The sequence below is a fragment of the Dendronephthya gigantea genome, unplaced genomic scaffold, assembly GCF_004324835.1.
Source record: "Dendronephthya gigantea isolate DGI-Jeju-01 unplaced genomic scaffold, DenGig_1.0 000019F, whole genome shotgun sequence".
Lineage (NCBI taxonomy): Eukaryota > Metazoa > Cnidaria > Anthozoa > Malacalcyonacea > Nephtheidae > Dendronephthya > Dendronephthya gigantea.
Genome location: NW_021163029.1, coordinates 656,834 through 673,208, shown reverse-complemented (window position 1 = coordinate 673,208; position 16,375 = coordinate 656,834). Strand labels below are relative to the sequence as shown.

Here is a 16,375-nt window from a genome sequence, read left to right as displayed (position 1 = left end):
ATTACCTGTGATCTGTGGCAGAGGTTTAACGGAGTTGAGTTTAACCGGAACGTCGACAATTGGGCGGAACCTGTCAAAACTGTCGAAATATCACAGTGTAACCTGATTTGTTTATAGTTTAACATTCAACGTTTGACCTTTCCGGTTAAACCCGAAAGTTTGAAACGTAAACAGACGTGATAAAAACTTCACGGTTAACAGTGGCTTTCAAATAGCTGTATTAAATTCGTCCTGTGTTTAAATACAAACAACAGTAATGACCAGAGCCCAGAGGAGGTTGGACAGCTGTCACGTGAATTTCTCAACGAATGAGAATGCGCTATTTTTCGATCGCACTTGCGAAAAAATTGAGGGAAAAATTTTGCTCGGGATTTAGAAATACCGAAAATTCTAGTAAATTTATGAACGTTAGGTAACTAAAACAAGGCTGCTTTGAGAGAAGGGAAGTAAAAACCTATCGATATATGCAAAATTTATTGAGATAACGTTTATGGCGATTGAAGTTGGAACAATATTACATTTAAGGGGATCCAAATGTAAATGCAAATGTACCATTACATAGTCTCTTATATTTCGATATAATTTGATGTTTTTTTAATATTCTTGTACGTTTGCATGGTGACAATCGATAACGGGCCTTAACGGACCGAAAGCTTTGCAGTATTGTATACTTACGTGGTGAACCTACAAGCTTAATTACTTATTAAGTTTTTCTGTTCTGATTTTTCGTTTCGTCAGATCAAATTTGGCTGACCAAATTTGACCAAATGATATTTAAGGTTTTAATGCCATCACTGCATCCCATTCAAATTTGTCAACATGTGAGTGAATGCTGTGAAACCACTGTTAATAGAATATACATGGTTTGGAGACCACATAAAACTACAATACAAACTCGATCATTAACTATGTTGAGGTAGATTTATGCAAAAAATTGTTCCTGTCTCATCAAACCAATAGCAATCTTATAATTAACATATTTTTCAAGTCAAGGTTGAGGAGCTTAGCTAGGCGAATGCCATTGGTACGTCGGTCTAAAGCCGGTTTTCCACTAGCGATATTTTTCGCGCGAATCGACATTTTACTTTTGTTCCAGAGCTCTCAAAAGCAACCATCTGGGACAAATTGCTCAAACACAAAGGAATAAAGTTGCTTCGCGCGAAAAATATCGCTAGTGGAAAACCAGCATAAAATACAATATACTCGTGACGAGAAAGGAACCATTTTTTCATAAACCTGGACAATAACATAGTTAATGAGTTGTATTGTGCTTTTATTTAGTCTCCAAACCAATAAAACCAATGTCCATTGTCAATTGTGTGTGCTGGCCGCTGGTCAGCAAATTGCGGGCGTATTGGTTTCGCGCAGTTCCTGATATGCCTAGGAAACGCTATTTGCTTTCCACAGTTGCCAATAATTAGCATTATGACCACCCCAAGTCTATCCAATTTCAAATCAAAACGTTTTCCAGCATCTTCGAAGAGGTGTGAAAAACATTTTACCTCTTCAGCAACATAAGAAAAGATATTTTGCATGCTAGATCGTAAAGCTAATTTTGGTACGTGGGAATAACTGTTTGTTTAATTTTCAGGGCCGAAGCTAGACCGCTTAATCCAGAGGTGTAATTTATTCATTTATTCATAGTTACGTAATAGGAATAACTGCGTAAAAAAGGTCATAAGAAGAACACATTTCTGAATATATTCCCGGGCCTAATTAAGCTTCTACCTGCAAATAGAGTTTAGAAGGATGTTTAGGCCCGTTTACCGACTTGCAATTTTGGCTGCGATTTTATGTTCAATTTTCTACTTTTGATAAATGGAAATGAGTAAATAAGTTACAGATGTAGAAAATAAGAACACTTATACATTAGAACATTCATAAAGTTTTGCTCGTTTCCATCTGTCAAAAGAAGAAAATCGCAGCAGAAATTGCAAGTGTATAGAGCGGGTCTTTAGCTTATTATAAACATTCTGACTTTAAAATTAGTTCGTTAAATTCAAAATGATGATTGATTGAGATGGCCAAAATATCACGAGCGTTGCTAAAAATTCGAAAAATATAACAAGAACGAGTTTTTGAGTGTCATTTTTAGCAAAAAGACTACAGAGAATTTACCTGAATGAATTCATTTTCTGCAAAGCTTATCAGCAAATGAATGAATGAACTTCACGGAATTATTAAACTTAAATTAGAGAATTGTAAAGAATATTATTCTATGGCGAAACATTAACGATAATTTAGGTGTTTGTGAATGTTGCATGAAAATGTTGCAGTTTCCATTCTGTCTGAAGTAGTGATGTAATATGGGCAGTGGAGCGTGGTTATAACATGGCGGTGCAGCACGAACACTTTTAGCAAGGGAGCCCGAGCACCAATCAAACCTCTTTTGGAGTGTGGTGGAGAATGGCGGTGAAGAACGGTCTCTTTTGGGGTGGGGCGCGGTGGAGTTAATAACGCGCTAAGGCATTATTATAGGTCATCAGCATACTGAACAGTGGATCAGATAAGTCTATGCAATTAAATAGTTTTAAAGTGTTGGCACTATCCAGCAAACTAAAACGACATATCATTGATATCAAGTGTGTACGTTCTGGGGAGAAGTCGTTTGCCTGTGAGATCTTTCACTATCCCTAGGTAAACGCTGTCATTGACATAAAAGAATTCATGATCACGAAATGTCCCACAGAGTGTCAAAGGTGTCAAAAGAAATCCAGTCAAAAGCTATGTTTATATTTTACGTAGTCTAGACTGTGCGAATTAGGTGCTATACCATACGATATTTAGGCTATACTATAGGCATAGCGTTTAAATTTACCATCAATCATCAATCATTATACAACGACATGAGGCCGAACACAAATATTCCAGCATTAAAAAAAATCTAGTAAAACGTTTCAAAACGCATTTTCTTTACAAACTCAGCTGCAGGACATTCATGTATGATACATCAAGTCGGTGGTGGCAAGCGTAAAACGACTAATGTTTAGTCAATCCAAGCGAAACAAAAGAAAATGGATTATGGTAAGTTATAGGTATATAAGCAAAAAATAACTTTTTTGCGGATTTTTTCATTCTCGGACTGATAAAGGAGGAATTTATCGACGATGAAATCAAGGAAACAGGAGTATTTCGATAAGCTATTAATGAAATGTTTGTAAGAATTGATGAGACATTGAAGGTTGAAAAAGACAGTTGATCAGATAAGTCTATGCAATTAAATAATACTAATAGTGTTGCCAGTACCGTGGGGGTGGCCGTAAAGGCATAATTACCAAAAATCGCCCTTTTGGAGACGCAGTTCAATATGAACCCTTCTGGGATATGCTGCTATTGATGAGAATCAACAACTTTCGGATATAGATAAACTTACCTATCTACGAAATATGTTAGACGGGCAGCTGCATTACCTATACGTGGACTACCATCGACTGCAAATAATTACGTGTCAGCCAAAGAAATTCTTAAGAAACGGTTTGGACAAAAACAAATTGTGATTAACGCCCATATCGAAGGCCTTGTAAAGTTATCTCTTTGATCTGAAAACACTTAGACAACGCCAATAAAGAGGGAGCACAACAGGTGTTACCGATGAGAAACGACAAAGCGTGTTTTTATTGTAAGAACTGTAAGATTCGGACTGAAACTATCCTGAGGTATATTTTATTGATATTTTATCACAATACCGGGCTGAATTTTCAGCCCTGTAAGCCGGGCTGAAATACCATGAGCATGCAGGTTACCACCGGGATTTTATTTGACACTGGTAGTCAAAGGTCTTATATATCCAGTAGGGTTAGAAATATACTAGCTTTGAAAACAATAAGAGTAGAAGAGGTTGTGATCAAAACATTTGGGCAGTCTGAGGATAGTGAGGGGCAAAAGCTTGATGTAGTTCAACTTAAAATTAGAAATAAGAACAATTCTGAGTTCACATTTGTAGAGGTCTTATGTGTTCCCTCTATTTGTAGCCCTCCCTCTAACTAAGTAGCCCCTTTAGCGATTGGTACAAAATACCTGAATTTGCAAGGCTTATCAGGATTATCTCCGAGTAGGAATTTTAATTGGCATAGATACAACATTTTCGTTAGGCATAGGCGTTTTGTTTTCATTCATAATTTTTGTTCGGTATCTTGCGTAGAGCTTCGTGAGTTCTGGGACAGTTCTGAAGAGCTCTATTGCGCAGTCGTCTACCTGCGGTTAATTTATGACAGCTTCAAGAGCAGTTGCTCATGAAAGAACAATCGAAATGTGATAATCTGTGTGCAGCATTACGGTTATTCGAAGATACGGACGGCCCCTTGTATTGCATACTGATTATGTTACATCAATTGTTTAACGAATCTAAGTTAATGGTAAAGAATTAATATACCTAATATTTACAAAATTTACAAATTATGTGATCGGAGACACATTGCCGGAAAAAAGCAATTATGTTTGTTAACCCGTGACGGTGGTATAAGGTGATTAAGGCGTGAACGGTGAATCTAGCTGTCGCATTCTATCAAAAGTTTTTAAACACAAAGCATCGCGTCTTGCGTGCAATGTCGAACATTTGGCTTGATCTAGAGCTGCATCATAACTTGATGTGGGATAATTTATTCGCATTGTCCGCTTTGGACCCGTTCATTTTTTCTGACTAGTTGATAGTTAATGATGAATGCCATAGATCTATTCCAAAAAGAGCAAGAGGTCTGTGTCGGGTTAGATGAAAACGAGGCTAGTTACATTTTCTCTCCTGAATTTAAAATTATTTTGTTTATTTTCTCACTATGTCGTTGGAACTGTTGCAAGCTACAGATAAACAAAGTTTGTCTTTGATGCTTTGATTACTATCTCTATGTGTAAATCCCAATACTTTAATACTTTGTTGGATTCTATTCTTTAAAGACTGATGTTTGCAACAACTAGGGCGCGTGGGGGTTGCTCTATTTCACGTCCAAAAGAGATAAACATCTCCTTGCACTTTTTTGAGTTTAATTTCATATTATTGGAACTTGTCCAATCACTAATTGCGATGCAATTCGTTTTGTAATTTGGACACCTCGCTTGTTGCATGGGACAACCTCAGATATTGTTACGTCGTCAACGCGTATTCCCAACCATATGCGGCTAAAAATTGGTGGTTTTTTTAGACTAAATAAATCAATTTTATGTCAAGAAAGACAACTTTGTTTGGTAAATTGAGATATACCTCTGTGAAATTTGACTTATTTACGCGCATGCAAAACGTTTCTTGAGGCCTCTGTTCGAACGCTGACCTTTCATAAAATACGTAATGTAAAGCATAATATTGTGTTTACTACACTTCATGCACTTTTCTTCTGCAAGACTGTTCACTAATTTACATCTCTTAGAAGTAGAATGCATAGCAAGTTGCAAGAAAAATTGCAGCGTGTAACAGGGCCTTAATTCACGACATTTTATACATATTATTCCTTTTATAGCTTGCGAAAGGCGGCGTTACTCTGTTTGTCGCACGATGTTCTGTCCAGTCTTACGAAAGCTATAAAAGCAATAATGTAGTATAAAATTGATTTATTTAATCTAAAAAACCACCAGTTTTGGGCCGGCTTGGTTCCAACTACTGGAACGCGGAGATGTTATTTTTAAATTATTGATCATTAAGACAAAAAGGATCGGACCCAATTTGGTGCCATGAGGGACTCCAGCACTATTTGGTAGCCATCGGGACACGCACTGTCGAAATTTAACAGACGACGACGATTTGATGGGAAGCTGCAAATCCAAGGGAATCCAACGGCACACTTCCAAATCGATCAGTTTAGTTATAATATTGTGGCCAATTCTGTCGAAAGCTTTGCTAAAATCCAGAAAGCAAGCTCTAAGATAGTGACGTGGATTGTCCGTTTTAGAGAGCAAGTTGTGGACAAGATCTAGAGACAGAGAGTGGTAGATGATCCCTTCAGCAAGGTTATATAAACTATAAAGCAAGGTTATCAACTCCTTTCCGTCATATATATATATTATACTCTACAGCTCGTCCGTTCGTTATATATCTGTAACGTCCGTGTGTTATAATAGTGACCTTAGCTAGGGTATTATAACCCTATTGTCACTAGCCTGTGCATATTTCTTTACATGTATACGCCATGCAGACCATTAGCCATTTCCCAATCGATCAGGGTACTAGGTTTTGTCGCGAACCGAAAAGCATCTATGGACTGTTTGGGGGGACAAACGCTTCGGACTTAAGGCTGTTTTTTACTTACGCGTTTTTCATACGCACGTACACGCACGTAAAAGTCTAAATCCTTATACATGTTACCTTTGAAAAAACTGAGTGAATAAATCGAAAGAATTTACATTTAAAATTTTCCGTACGTGTACGTGCGTATAAAAAACGTGTAAGTGGAAAGCAGCCTTTATACTTGCTGTCGCTCCAAACAGTCTGTAGTGTTATTATATTAGTATAACATATAGTATTAGGTTAGTTAAATGAGCGCGGGCTCACTTCTTGTACAATATATAAACAGTGTTATAGTCTGTTTTAAAAGACACTTATATTAAAGTTATAATCCTTTGCAATCTTAACACAACACAGTCCATTGATGCTTGCGATTCGCGACTAGACCCTGTACCCTGCTCGATTGGAAATGGCTAATTATCGTGAATATTGCACAAATTCCTTAAAAACCTAAATTCCTTAATAAAAAGACCCTCAAAATTCTTCCGTAAATTCATATTTCTAAGGAATTATCCTTAAAAGTGAGAGCACTAGGGAGGAGAAGGCAAGTTATGAAATATATACAACTCTTCAAAATTATCAGTTAAAAGCTCCCAAATGGCCAGATTTAAAATCTGAATTTTAATAGTGTGGTTCAGCAACTCCAGAGCAGTAGCGTAGCCAGAACGATAATTTAAAAGGGGGGGGGCATATTCATATATTCGTGATACGCAGGATTAATTTCTTTTTCAAATCAATTGTCTTTACAGTCTGTTAACATGACTAAGTAAATATGGGCCCTTTCAATTATCGATGCTGGCTACGCCACTGCTCCAGAGTACACCAAAAACAGAATTATTTATCTAAATCATTGTGCCATAATTCCCTGAAGACCTTTGTTAAGATAAACAATAATATTCAGATGACGTCAGTCTATCTATGAACACGTGTCATGATCGCTAGCAATATGAAAGTTTTGTTTCATATAGTTGTTAGTAAGTTGTCTCCAGTACTTGTAAGTTGTATAAGTTTCAGGGAATAAATATTTTTCTATTAAGTCTTCCAGCGTCATAAGTTTAACAGGTTATGAGCCCAGCCAGAGTCACAGCCGCAGTGCGAGCCGTTTATTGTATACGACGGTGATGAACGAAAGAACGAGTTATGGGGAAGTAAACTTTCTAGGCTATCTAAGGGCTAGTTCATACGTCGCATTTTGGTCGCGTCGAATGTAATTCAAACAATAGATAATGAGATGATAATGAGGCTGAATAAGGAGTACCATCTCATTATCTATTGTTTGAATTGCATTCGACGCGACCAAAATGCGACGTATGAACTAGGCTTAAGGCTCAAAAAATTGAGCGATACCATACAAGGACCATTGGCTGAGGATGCGTCTGAAGATGAAGTACGAGTAGACACAACCAAAAACGCGGACGCATTTGCCGAACTGATGATACAAGTACCAGATGCTCGAAGCATCGTTTATTATCCGAGACGCAGTTATTAACGATGGACGAAAGGCTCTGGCGATCCTGCGTGAACATTATGTGTCGAAGGGCAAACCACGTGTTATATCTCTATACATTCTTACGAAGACGAGCGAAGAATCTGTTACAGATTATAGGTTGCGGGCAGAGATAGCATCCACATCTCTAAAGTCTGCTTAGGGAAACAATAAGTGATAGACAATTATTGATTGCGATGATCATCAAAGGATTACCTTCGTTTTCAACTGCGGTAACGCAGACAGACAAAGAACAATCGTTTAGCGAGTTTAAAGTCTTATTAAGAAGTTTTGAAGAAACCCAAAAGCTCTCAAAAAAGGGAAACCCAACGGAGGATAGGGTCTTGAAAGTTCTCGGTAAATCTGGCAAGGAATTATTATTATTATTATAAGTGGGTTTGTTACAACGTTCAATAGCTTAAGCTAAATTACAACGTTCTACAATAAAAATCTAAGCTATACTAAGTACATCTAAAATTACCTATCTAAAAATGAATTATACAAGTCTATAGCATGGACTCAGGGGCGTAACTAGAACGATAATTGGGGGGTGAATATTCATATATTCAGTTCTGCTCGACGGATTTCTATTGTAAGCTATTATTGCAATTACAAAAGAAATCCGTTGGGCAGAACTGTATATATGAATATTCACCCCCCCCCCCAATTATCGTTCTAGTTACGCCACTGCATGGACTAATGGACTATATCTGCAACGTTCTGTCCTACAGAAGTAGTTATATAATTTATCTTTGTTAAATCTCGTTTCTTTTTCACTAACGTTTTTCACATGTTTTGGCAACAATTCGTGGAGCCGATGATTCGGGTCAATCAAATCTTTAATCAACAATACACATGCTTTATTTCTACGTTCTTCCAATTTACTCACAATTAATTTGCTGCCTTATAACCAGTATGCTCCGAATAAATAATATTAAGAGCTCTTCTCTGAACCCTCACTATATTATCCATTTGCATCTTTGTAAGTCCACCACTTAATATCTGCATACCGTATTCCAAAACAGATCGAATAACTGTATAGTAGAACATCAAAAGATCCTCAATAGGTGCTCCGTACCTCCTTAAAATCTTTAAAAAATGTAATCGCTTGGTTGCCTTTTTTACAATATATTCTGTGTTGGTCGTCCATTTGAAATCATCATCAATCCATAACCCAAGCAATTTATAGGAGAGTACTCGAGCTACTTGACAACCGGCAATGTTAATCGGTGGTATATCTGTTTTATTCCTTCGAAAGTCAATAATCATTTCCTTACATTTTCCTCCGTTCAACTCCATCATCTCGTCTCTGGTAAATTGAATTACTTTATCCACCCATTCCTGTGAGATTCCAATTGGACTTCCCGATGTATGGGATGATACATCAATCACTTCAAACGAGGTGGTGTCATCCATAAACATTGTTACATCTTGTTCCTCAGATCGCTTTAAACTTGATCGTTCCCTCTCAAACGTTGTTATTTGGCATCTTCCTTGGAGATAAGATGCAAGCCAAGCAACTAGTTCAGGTCTAACACCAATATTAAGAAATGACTCGAGCAGTTTATGGTGGTCAATCAAATCAAAAGCCTTGCGAATGTCAAGGAAGATGATGCGAATAACTTTCTTAGTATTATCCATAGCCATATGCCTTTTGTGTATCAATAACAACAATGCATAAATTGTTGATGATTACGTTAAGATTCTTTAGGTTGGATAACGCACTATCAAGAGGGCGATTTCCAATCGAAGTCCACTCATTATTAACTACAGAAAATCCGGTAGTAAGATTCGTAAAAATGTTATTGATATGTTCGGCAGTTTCTTTGGAGTTTAATATTGTAGCACATTCCGGATCGATAAGACTAAATTCTTGCTTCTTTTTGCCCACTATCTTCTTAACGTTTTTCCACCATGCTTTCGGCTCATGAACACGTAGAGGCTTGATCCTTTCGTTGTACAATTTATTTTTTTCTTTACAGATCTCCGATACAATTTTACTTCTCATTTCTCTAGAGTTCTACCATTCTTCCTTGCTGATACAGTTTGTCTCTCTTGATTATCATGCTCTTGATTCTTCCTGATAAAATTATGAAGGGTTTATCGTTTTCATGACGTTTGAACGTTTTGATGGGAAAACACTTTGTAATCAATTCATTGGTGATATTTAGAAACGCTTCCACTTTGGAATTTACACTGCACGAGTCGTACACTGAAGACCAACTTTGTCGAGTAATGAGTTCATGAAACAAATGAACACTAGACTCCTGGATTGGGCGACAGGTGACTTTTCTAATTTGATTTCCTTTGGGGAAATAGACTTCAACTCAATCATGCAATGATCGGAATTTCCAAATGGGGCTAAAACAGTTGGCTTCTCATAGGATTGATGTATGTTGGCAAATACAAGGTCGAGTGTTGCATTCCCTCATGTAGGATCTTTAACTAGTTGTTTTAATTAGCATTGCTTACTGATTATTATCTCCTGAAAGCACCTGTTCCTGTTGGGTTAAAGTCCCCAGAGACGATTATCGCTATATTTGGACTGGAAGTTAGGGTGTCATAGCAATGACAAAAATAGTCATAGAATTTGTCAATCTCATCGGGGTTTAACGATGGAGGAAGATATACACGTGCTAATGCTATCTTTGACATTGTTCGTGGTAGCCATTTAGGGCGAATTACGATACATAAACATTCATGATCCACGCTAGAAAGATCATATCGAACTTTTGTTGGGATGGAGTTTTTTATAAAAAAAAGGCTACGCCGCCACCTCTACCATATTCTCTATCATTCCTAAACACATTGAATTGTGGTAATCCAGGAAGATGCACAGCTTCATCTGGTACGTCATTGGATAGCCACGTTTATGAAATCATCACAATGTCAGTTTTTCTATGGTCGATAACATGCGAAAGTTCATCAGTTTTCTTCAAAATTAATGGAGCATTTAGACTCAAAATATTTGGTAAATTACGATTGGGTTTAAAGTTCTCGATCGTGCGTATTTTAATCAAATTTGAAGTATTTCTTGTATTGTCGGCATTCTTCGTGTAGAATCCTTTTTTTGGTGAAAAGGACATATCGTGTTTACGAGTTTGAACTTTTTTAGGGTGCTTGAAATCACAACGATTACCTTTTAGACACCGACCGCGACGTTTGAGGAATGGGCAGAAAGTATTGGCTTTTAAAGGGAAATCATATCCGCCATTCTTCATCTCTGTAGTTCTCTGTGGTGGACCTGTAGTGGCAATCTGCTTAGGTAGTTAGGTTGGTGTTGGTCCTTAGTTAGCAGGTGATATTTATTTTGCTGCTTGCTTCGATAGTCGTTAATTTGTTTATCAATATCTTCTACTATCATCACTCCAGCTGTCGTCAGCTGTTTATTTATAGAAAAGTTATGTTCTATTAAGTTTATAACAGATTCTTGTTGATTTTCCTGCGCACCAGCACGATTTGGGGTATCCGATTGAGAGTTGGGTGGTGTAGTACTCGTAAGTTTAGGAGGATTAGGGGTCACAGATTGGGGATCATTAGCTGCAACATTTACTCGGAAATTATGCACTGAAGGACTGATATCTTCTTTACCTTGTTTGAGATTAGCCGGAATAGTAGGTGTAGTATGACCTTAATAAATTTAGCATTTAGAATTGCAAGTTCGGCATTCAACTTATCTTCCAACATAGAGCAGAGCTTTTTTTCAAGTTTATTGAAAGTGTTCTCATTTTGAGACTGCTTTGGGGTAGAACAGCCGTTTGTTTGTGAAAACAATGTACTATCTTTAACGTTTGATTTGCGTACATTTTGAAAGGATTTATCGATGAAGCCTTCAAGATCTTTAACATTTGAAGAATCCAAGTTTAAATCATCGGGTTCATTCATATTATTAAGCTCCGGGGTCACATAAAGATCATTCAGTTAGGGCCGAACTGTTAAACGAACTAGCCATTTCCGAAGCACAAACATCAACTGGTTTTTGTAATTCATTATTCAAATCTATATAAGTATTTAGATCTTTTGTCATTGGCCTCATAGTTTGAACCAACAACTGATTTATTCTTTCCCCAATAGCGCCTTTCACGATCAAAGACTTACGCCTGTATTCAAAAAGCTCACTCACACTCACACTCATTGAGTGTGACATAAATTTTGTTAATGCTGAACAATGAGAAAGTTTTCTCTGAATAGATGGAAAGATATAAGGATAATCACTGAAAATCAAGCTCCTATTCGGCTTGAAATACCGCCATTGAAACGTTATAAGAGGATTAAGATCTCCCACTCAATGAGTTCGAGTTTGAGTGAGCTTTTAGAATTCAGGCGTTATTTTCATACCATGTCACTTTAATGCGATCGTTCTTAAATTCTTTCGCCTTTCCACCATGTGATTTCCACACTCCATAATCCCCAAATATATCAAACATACAGCACTTCAGTTCTTCTATCCGGCCCAGCCATTTATGGTTTAGCTTGTAATATACCTTGTATTAAAATGTGTTCCAACAGATGAGCATCATTGTATTTGACATATTTAATAGAAGCTGTTGAGTTAACATTGCCATCAGTAGCCGCCATATTAGGCCTCATTATCAGGCCATGTTGCAATTATGTTATATTTTGATATTTTCTCACTCTATGGCATTGTTCCATATATTTTCCGCCATTCTCGTCACCAGACTTCGACATTTTAACTGCTGCATTAGCCTGCACGAGATTTTTTTAAGTTTAACTGCTGCATAAAAAAGTCAGCATTCCCAAGTTTAATTGCTGAATAAAAAAGTCAGCATTTTCAAATTAATTGCTGCATGAAATAGCCGGCATTTTCAAATTTAACTGCTGGATAAAAATTCAGCGCTTTTAAATTTCGACACAGCATTGCAATAATTTAGAGAGAAGAATTTTAAGATATTTAATCACCATTTTATACTTTCAAGGCGTCATTGTCAAGATTAACAATGCCATTTTGTAAATAAAGTTACTCTGGATTTTGGCGGTTATGGCTTCTCATAAAATAGCAACTGAGAAAGATAAAATGCGAATATGGATTGGGAATGGCAGATTGAAAAATGCGGAAAGGAAAGTGCGGATAAGGTGATAAAATGCGGATGAGGGAATAAAATGCGGACGAAGGGATAAAATCGGATAAGCAACCTCGTTCCCAGGGCATTTTACTTTGATTCTGGGTTGGGGTAAAAGGCTCTGGGATCGGCCAGCCGCTTCTGACTTCTGATTAGTTAAATGAATTTTTATGTGAATTAGCGGAATATTTAGTAATTATTTCGAACCAAGCAAGTAATTAGGGGTGCAATCAAAGGATGCGGTAAATGGCATAAAATAAGACTCCAACAACCTCGATTCTGTACCTTTATTCTGTTAATTTATGCTTATTCAAAATACCTACGAAATGTGGGTATTTTGAACGGCCGATCCCAGGGCCTTTCCCTTCTCTCTTCCCCCTAACCCTAACCCCAACTACCCTATAAAGTCCCAAAAGGCCCTGGGAACGAAGTTGGCGGAGGTCACAACGATGAGGAGAAAAAAAGGTCACTACAAATGCACAGCTGATTATTGATGATCATGAAACTCTTAGAATAAATATGAGAGCCCAACATATTACTTTCAACAGAGCCATTAAAGATTTATTGGTAACTTTTCGTCTTTAAGACATCTTCAGACTAATGATAAAAACATGAAATTTCAGTTCTGGTGTGTAAATGGCGTTTGGTTTGACCCACATACGACGCAGATCGGTATCAACATCTAAATAAGTATACAACACCAGATCTCAGAAACTTGATGAAAATCTTTGGCTACCATAATGATTATGATATACTTAGCAACTTACTTATAAACAAATTATCACAATTTAGCTACTTATATTTGGCAACCTTAACGCACAAGATAAAGGCAGAATGGAGTTGTCAGAAAATACCGTTAGTAAAACTCCTCAATCTGCTTAAAGCCGTAGTAGTTGAGTTTTTGAATACGTCACAATACGACATTTTGGCCACGAAACTGAAAATGACGGATTTCATACCGCTGAAACCAGCTGGATCCTCTTCGTACATAAGTCGCAGTATACTAGTCTACCTGACGTCTTTATATCGATTGTGATATTCTAAATTTTTGTCAGATCTATATGTGCTCGTCAACGCTTTTGTCTTGCTCTAATTTTAACTTGTCAACTGGTGCTTTTTACTTTTACTTTCAGGGATAAAATTAGGTATATTTGCAAATTATGATTTCAAGAATCAGCAAAGGGACTTCGTCAGAAAATCATTAACTTCGTCGGTAAATTACTGACCCTTCCCTCTCCATCCCAATATAATTATAGGCACAATTATAGCCACATGCATATCAATCATTGTTCCAGGATCTGGGATAGCCTGCGCCTTATTTTACTCGAGAAACGTTTTAATATTGCCCACGCAATGAAGTTAGTGGAACATAAAATAGTAAACGTTTTTTGCAAAATATTAATAACATTTACAATACAAATATTACAGTTTACATCTCAAACACCATTACCTTATAATTTAGCACCATATTAATTCAACTCAGGCATATGTATTCACCATGCTTGAATTAGTGCATTGCCGACTGTCGGTTATTAATGAAAACCATGCAGACTTTAAAAACATGCAAGGTATTAAACTGTCGTAAATTCTACGTGTTCACTCAACCGTTCATGGCAAATGATGTTTCGTCTTCAATCACCAAACTAGAAAAAAGTTTTTCCGTGTTCCATGAAGCATGTGGGGATTAAGTGCATCGACGTGCAAAGTCACCTGCCAACAGCCCATGCCTGCCGCACATACATATACTGTACAATTTTTGCCAACATCCCATGCTTGTCGCACATACATGTACTGTACCATTTTCTTTCGAAGCGATAACAAGGCTACAGATATCCAGTTTCTTATATTTTGAGACACCCTGTAGCTTATAAAATTAGTTCGCAGTTTTTATTCTTGATAGCATCACTCAAATAATCGGCATCTTTAGCTGTTAAACCATTGGATTTTACATGAAGTTGGGCAAGTTTGCAGTTGTCACTCTTTAGAGCATCACCTAAATATAGCGCACCTTCGGCTGTTAAGCCATTGTGACTTATATATAGCTCAATAAGTTTACAGCTGTGAAGCTTCAAAGCATTACTTAAATATTGGGCACCTTTAGCTTTTAAACTATTGCGACTAACATAGAGTACAGTAAGCTTGCAGTTGTCACTTTTCAGAGCACCACTTAAATATTGAGCACCATCAGCTGTTAGATCGTTGTTACTGATATCTAGTTCAGTAAGTTTGCAGTTTTTACTCTTTAGGGCATCACTCAAACTTTTCGCACCTTCAGCCATTAAATCATTCGCTCTCACATTTAGTTCAGTAAGTTTGCAGTTGTCACTCTTCAGAGCATCGCTTAAATATTTACCACCTTGAGCTGTTAAACCATTGCCTTTTATATTTAGTTTAGTGATTATGCAGTTGGCATTCACCAGAGCATTACTTAAAAATCTCGCACCTTCAGCTTTTAGACAATTGTCACTTACATCTAGTTTAGTTAGTTTGCTGTTCTCACTCTCCAGAGCATCGCTTATATATTTAGCACTTTCGGCAGTTAAACAATTGCCACTTACATCCAATTCAGTAAGTTTGCAATTAACACTCTTCAGAGCATCACTTAAGTATTCAGCACCCTTATTTGTTAAAGTATTGCCTCTTACATCTAGTTCAATTAGTTTGCATTGGTCGCTTGTCAGAGCATCGCTTAAATATTTAGCACCATCATCTTCTATATCATTGTCTCTTAAATTCAATTTAGAAAGTTTGCAATTGTTACTCTTCAGAGCATCACTTAAATATTCCGCGCCTTTAATTGTTAAAGCATTGCCTCTTATATCTAGTTCAGTAAGTTTGCAGTTGTCACTCTTCAGAGCATCACTCAAATATTTAGCACCATCAGCCTTTAAATCATTTCCTCTTACGTCTAGTTTAGTGAGTTTGCAATTGTTGCTCTTCAGGGCATCACTTAAACATTTAGCACCTTCAGCTGTAAGACTATTGTAACCAACACTTAGTTCATTAAGTTTGCAGTTGTTAACCTTCAGAGTATGGCTATCGTTTCTCAAAAACTCACCCAATCCACGAATAGCAATGTTCGTCATTGAACATTTGTAGATTTGAAGCTTCTTTAAATTCCTGATGTGACTAAGAAAATTGAACAAAGCAGTAGATTCTGCTGGTGCAATATCTAATCCACGCAAAGAAAATTCTTCATCGTCATCTTCGCAAGCAAAGGACGAAATTAGCTCCATGACGTGACCTTCTTGCATTTCCCAAACACATTTTATCACAAGTAAACCTTTATCAACAGAGTCAATACGTCGAAGCTTTGGCATCCAGTCTTGAAACCTAGATAAAGATATTTTGAAAAAATAGTTCATATTGTTAAGAACAAATGAAATACATATAGCTATACTATGCCGCCAATGCCAGCAATTAGCGCGATGTTCGTGACGTTTTTCAGAGTTTTATACTGAGTTGTGCAAATTTACCTCAAGTCCTGGTAGTAAAACACACAGAAAGTACTTTTCTAGTGCTTTAACTCGGTTTCGGATACTTAGATTACGAGAAAGTGTTGGCCATTGTATCAAAAAGAGCATAGGCAGCCCAGGAAGC

General features: G+C 37.0%; 1 protein-coding gene across 1 annotated transcript; it reads right to left on the bottom strand.

Moving 5' to 3' along the window:
• Positions 1-14,395: 14,395 nt before the first annotated feature.
• LOC114521109 (NLR family CARD domain-containing protein 3-like) lies at positions 14,396-16,028 on the bottom strand. Its single transcript, XM_028541525.1, has one exon. The coding sequence runs from the start codon at positions 16,009-16,011 to the stop codon at positions 14,641-14,643; it is 1,371 nt and encodes a 456-aa protein (XP_028397326.1). The 5' UTR covers positions 16,012-16,028; the 3' UTR covers positions 14,396-14,640.
• Between the last annotated feature and the right edge of the window lie 347 nt (positions 16,029-16,375).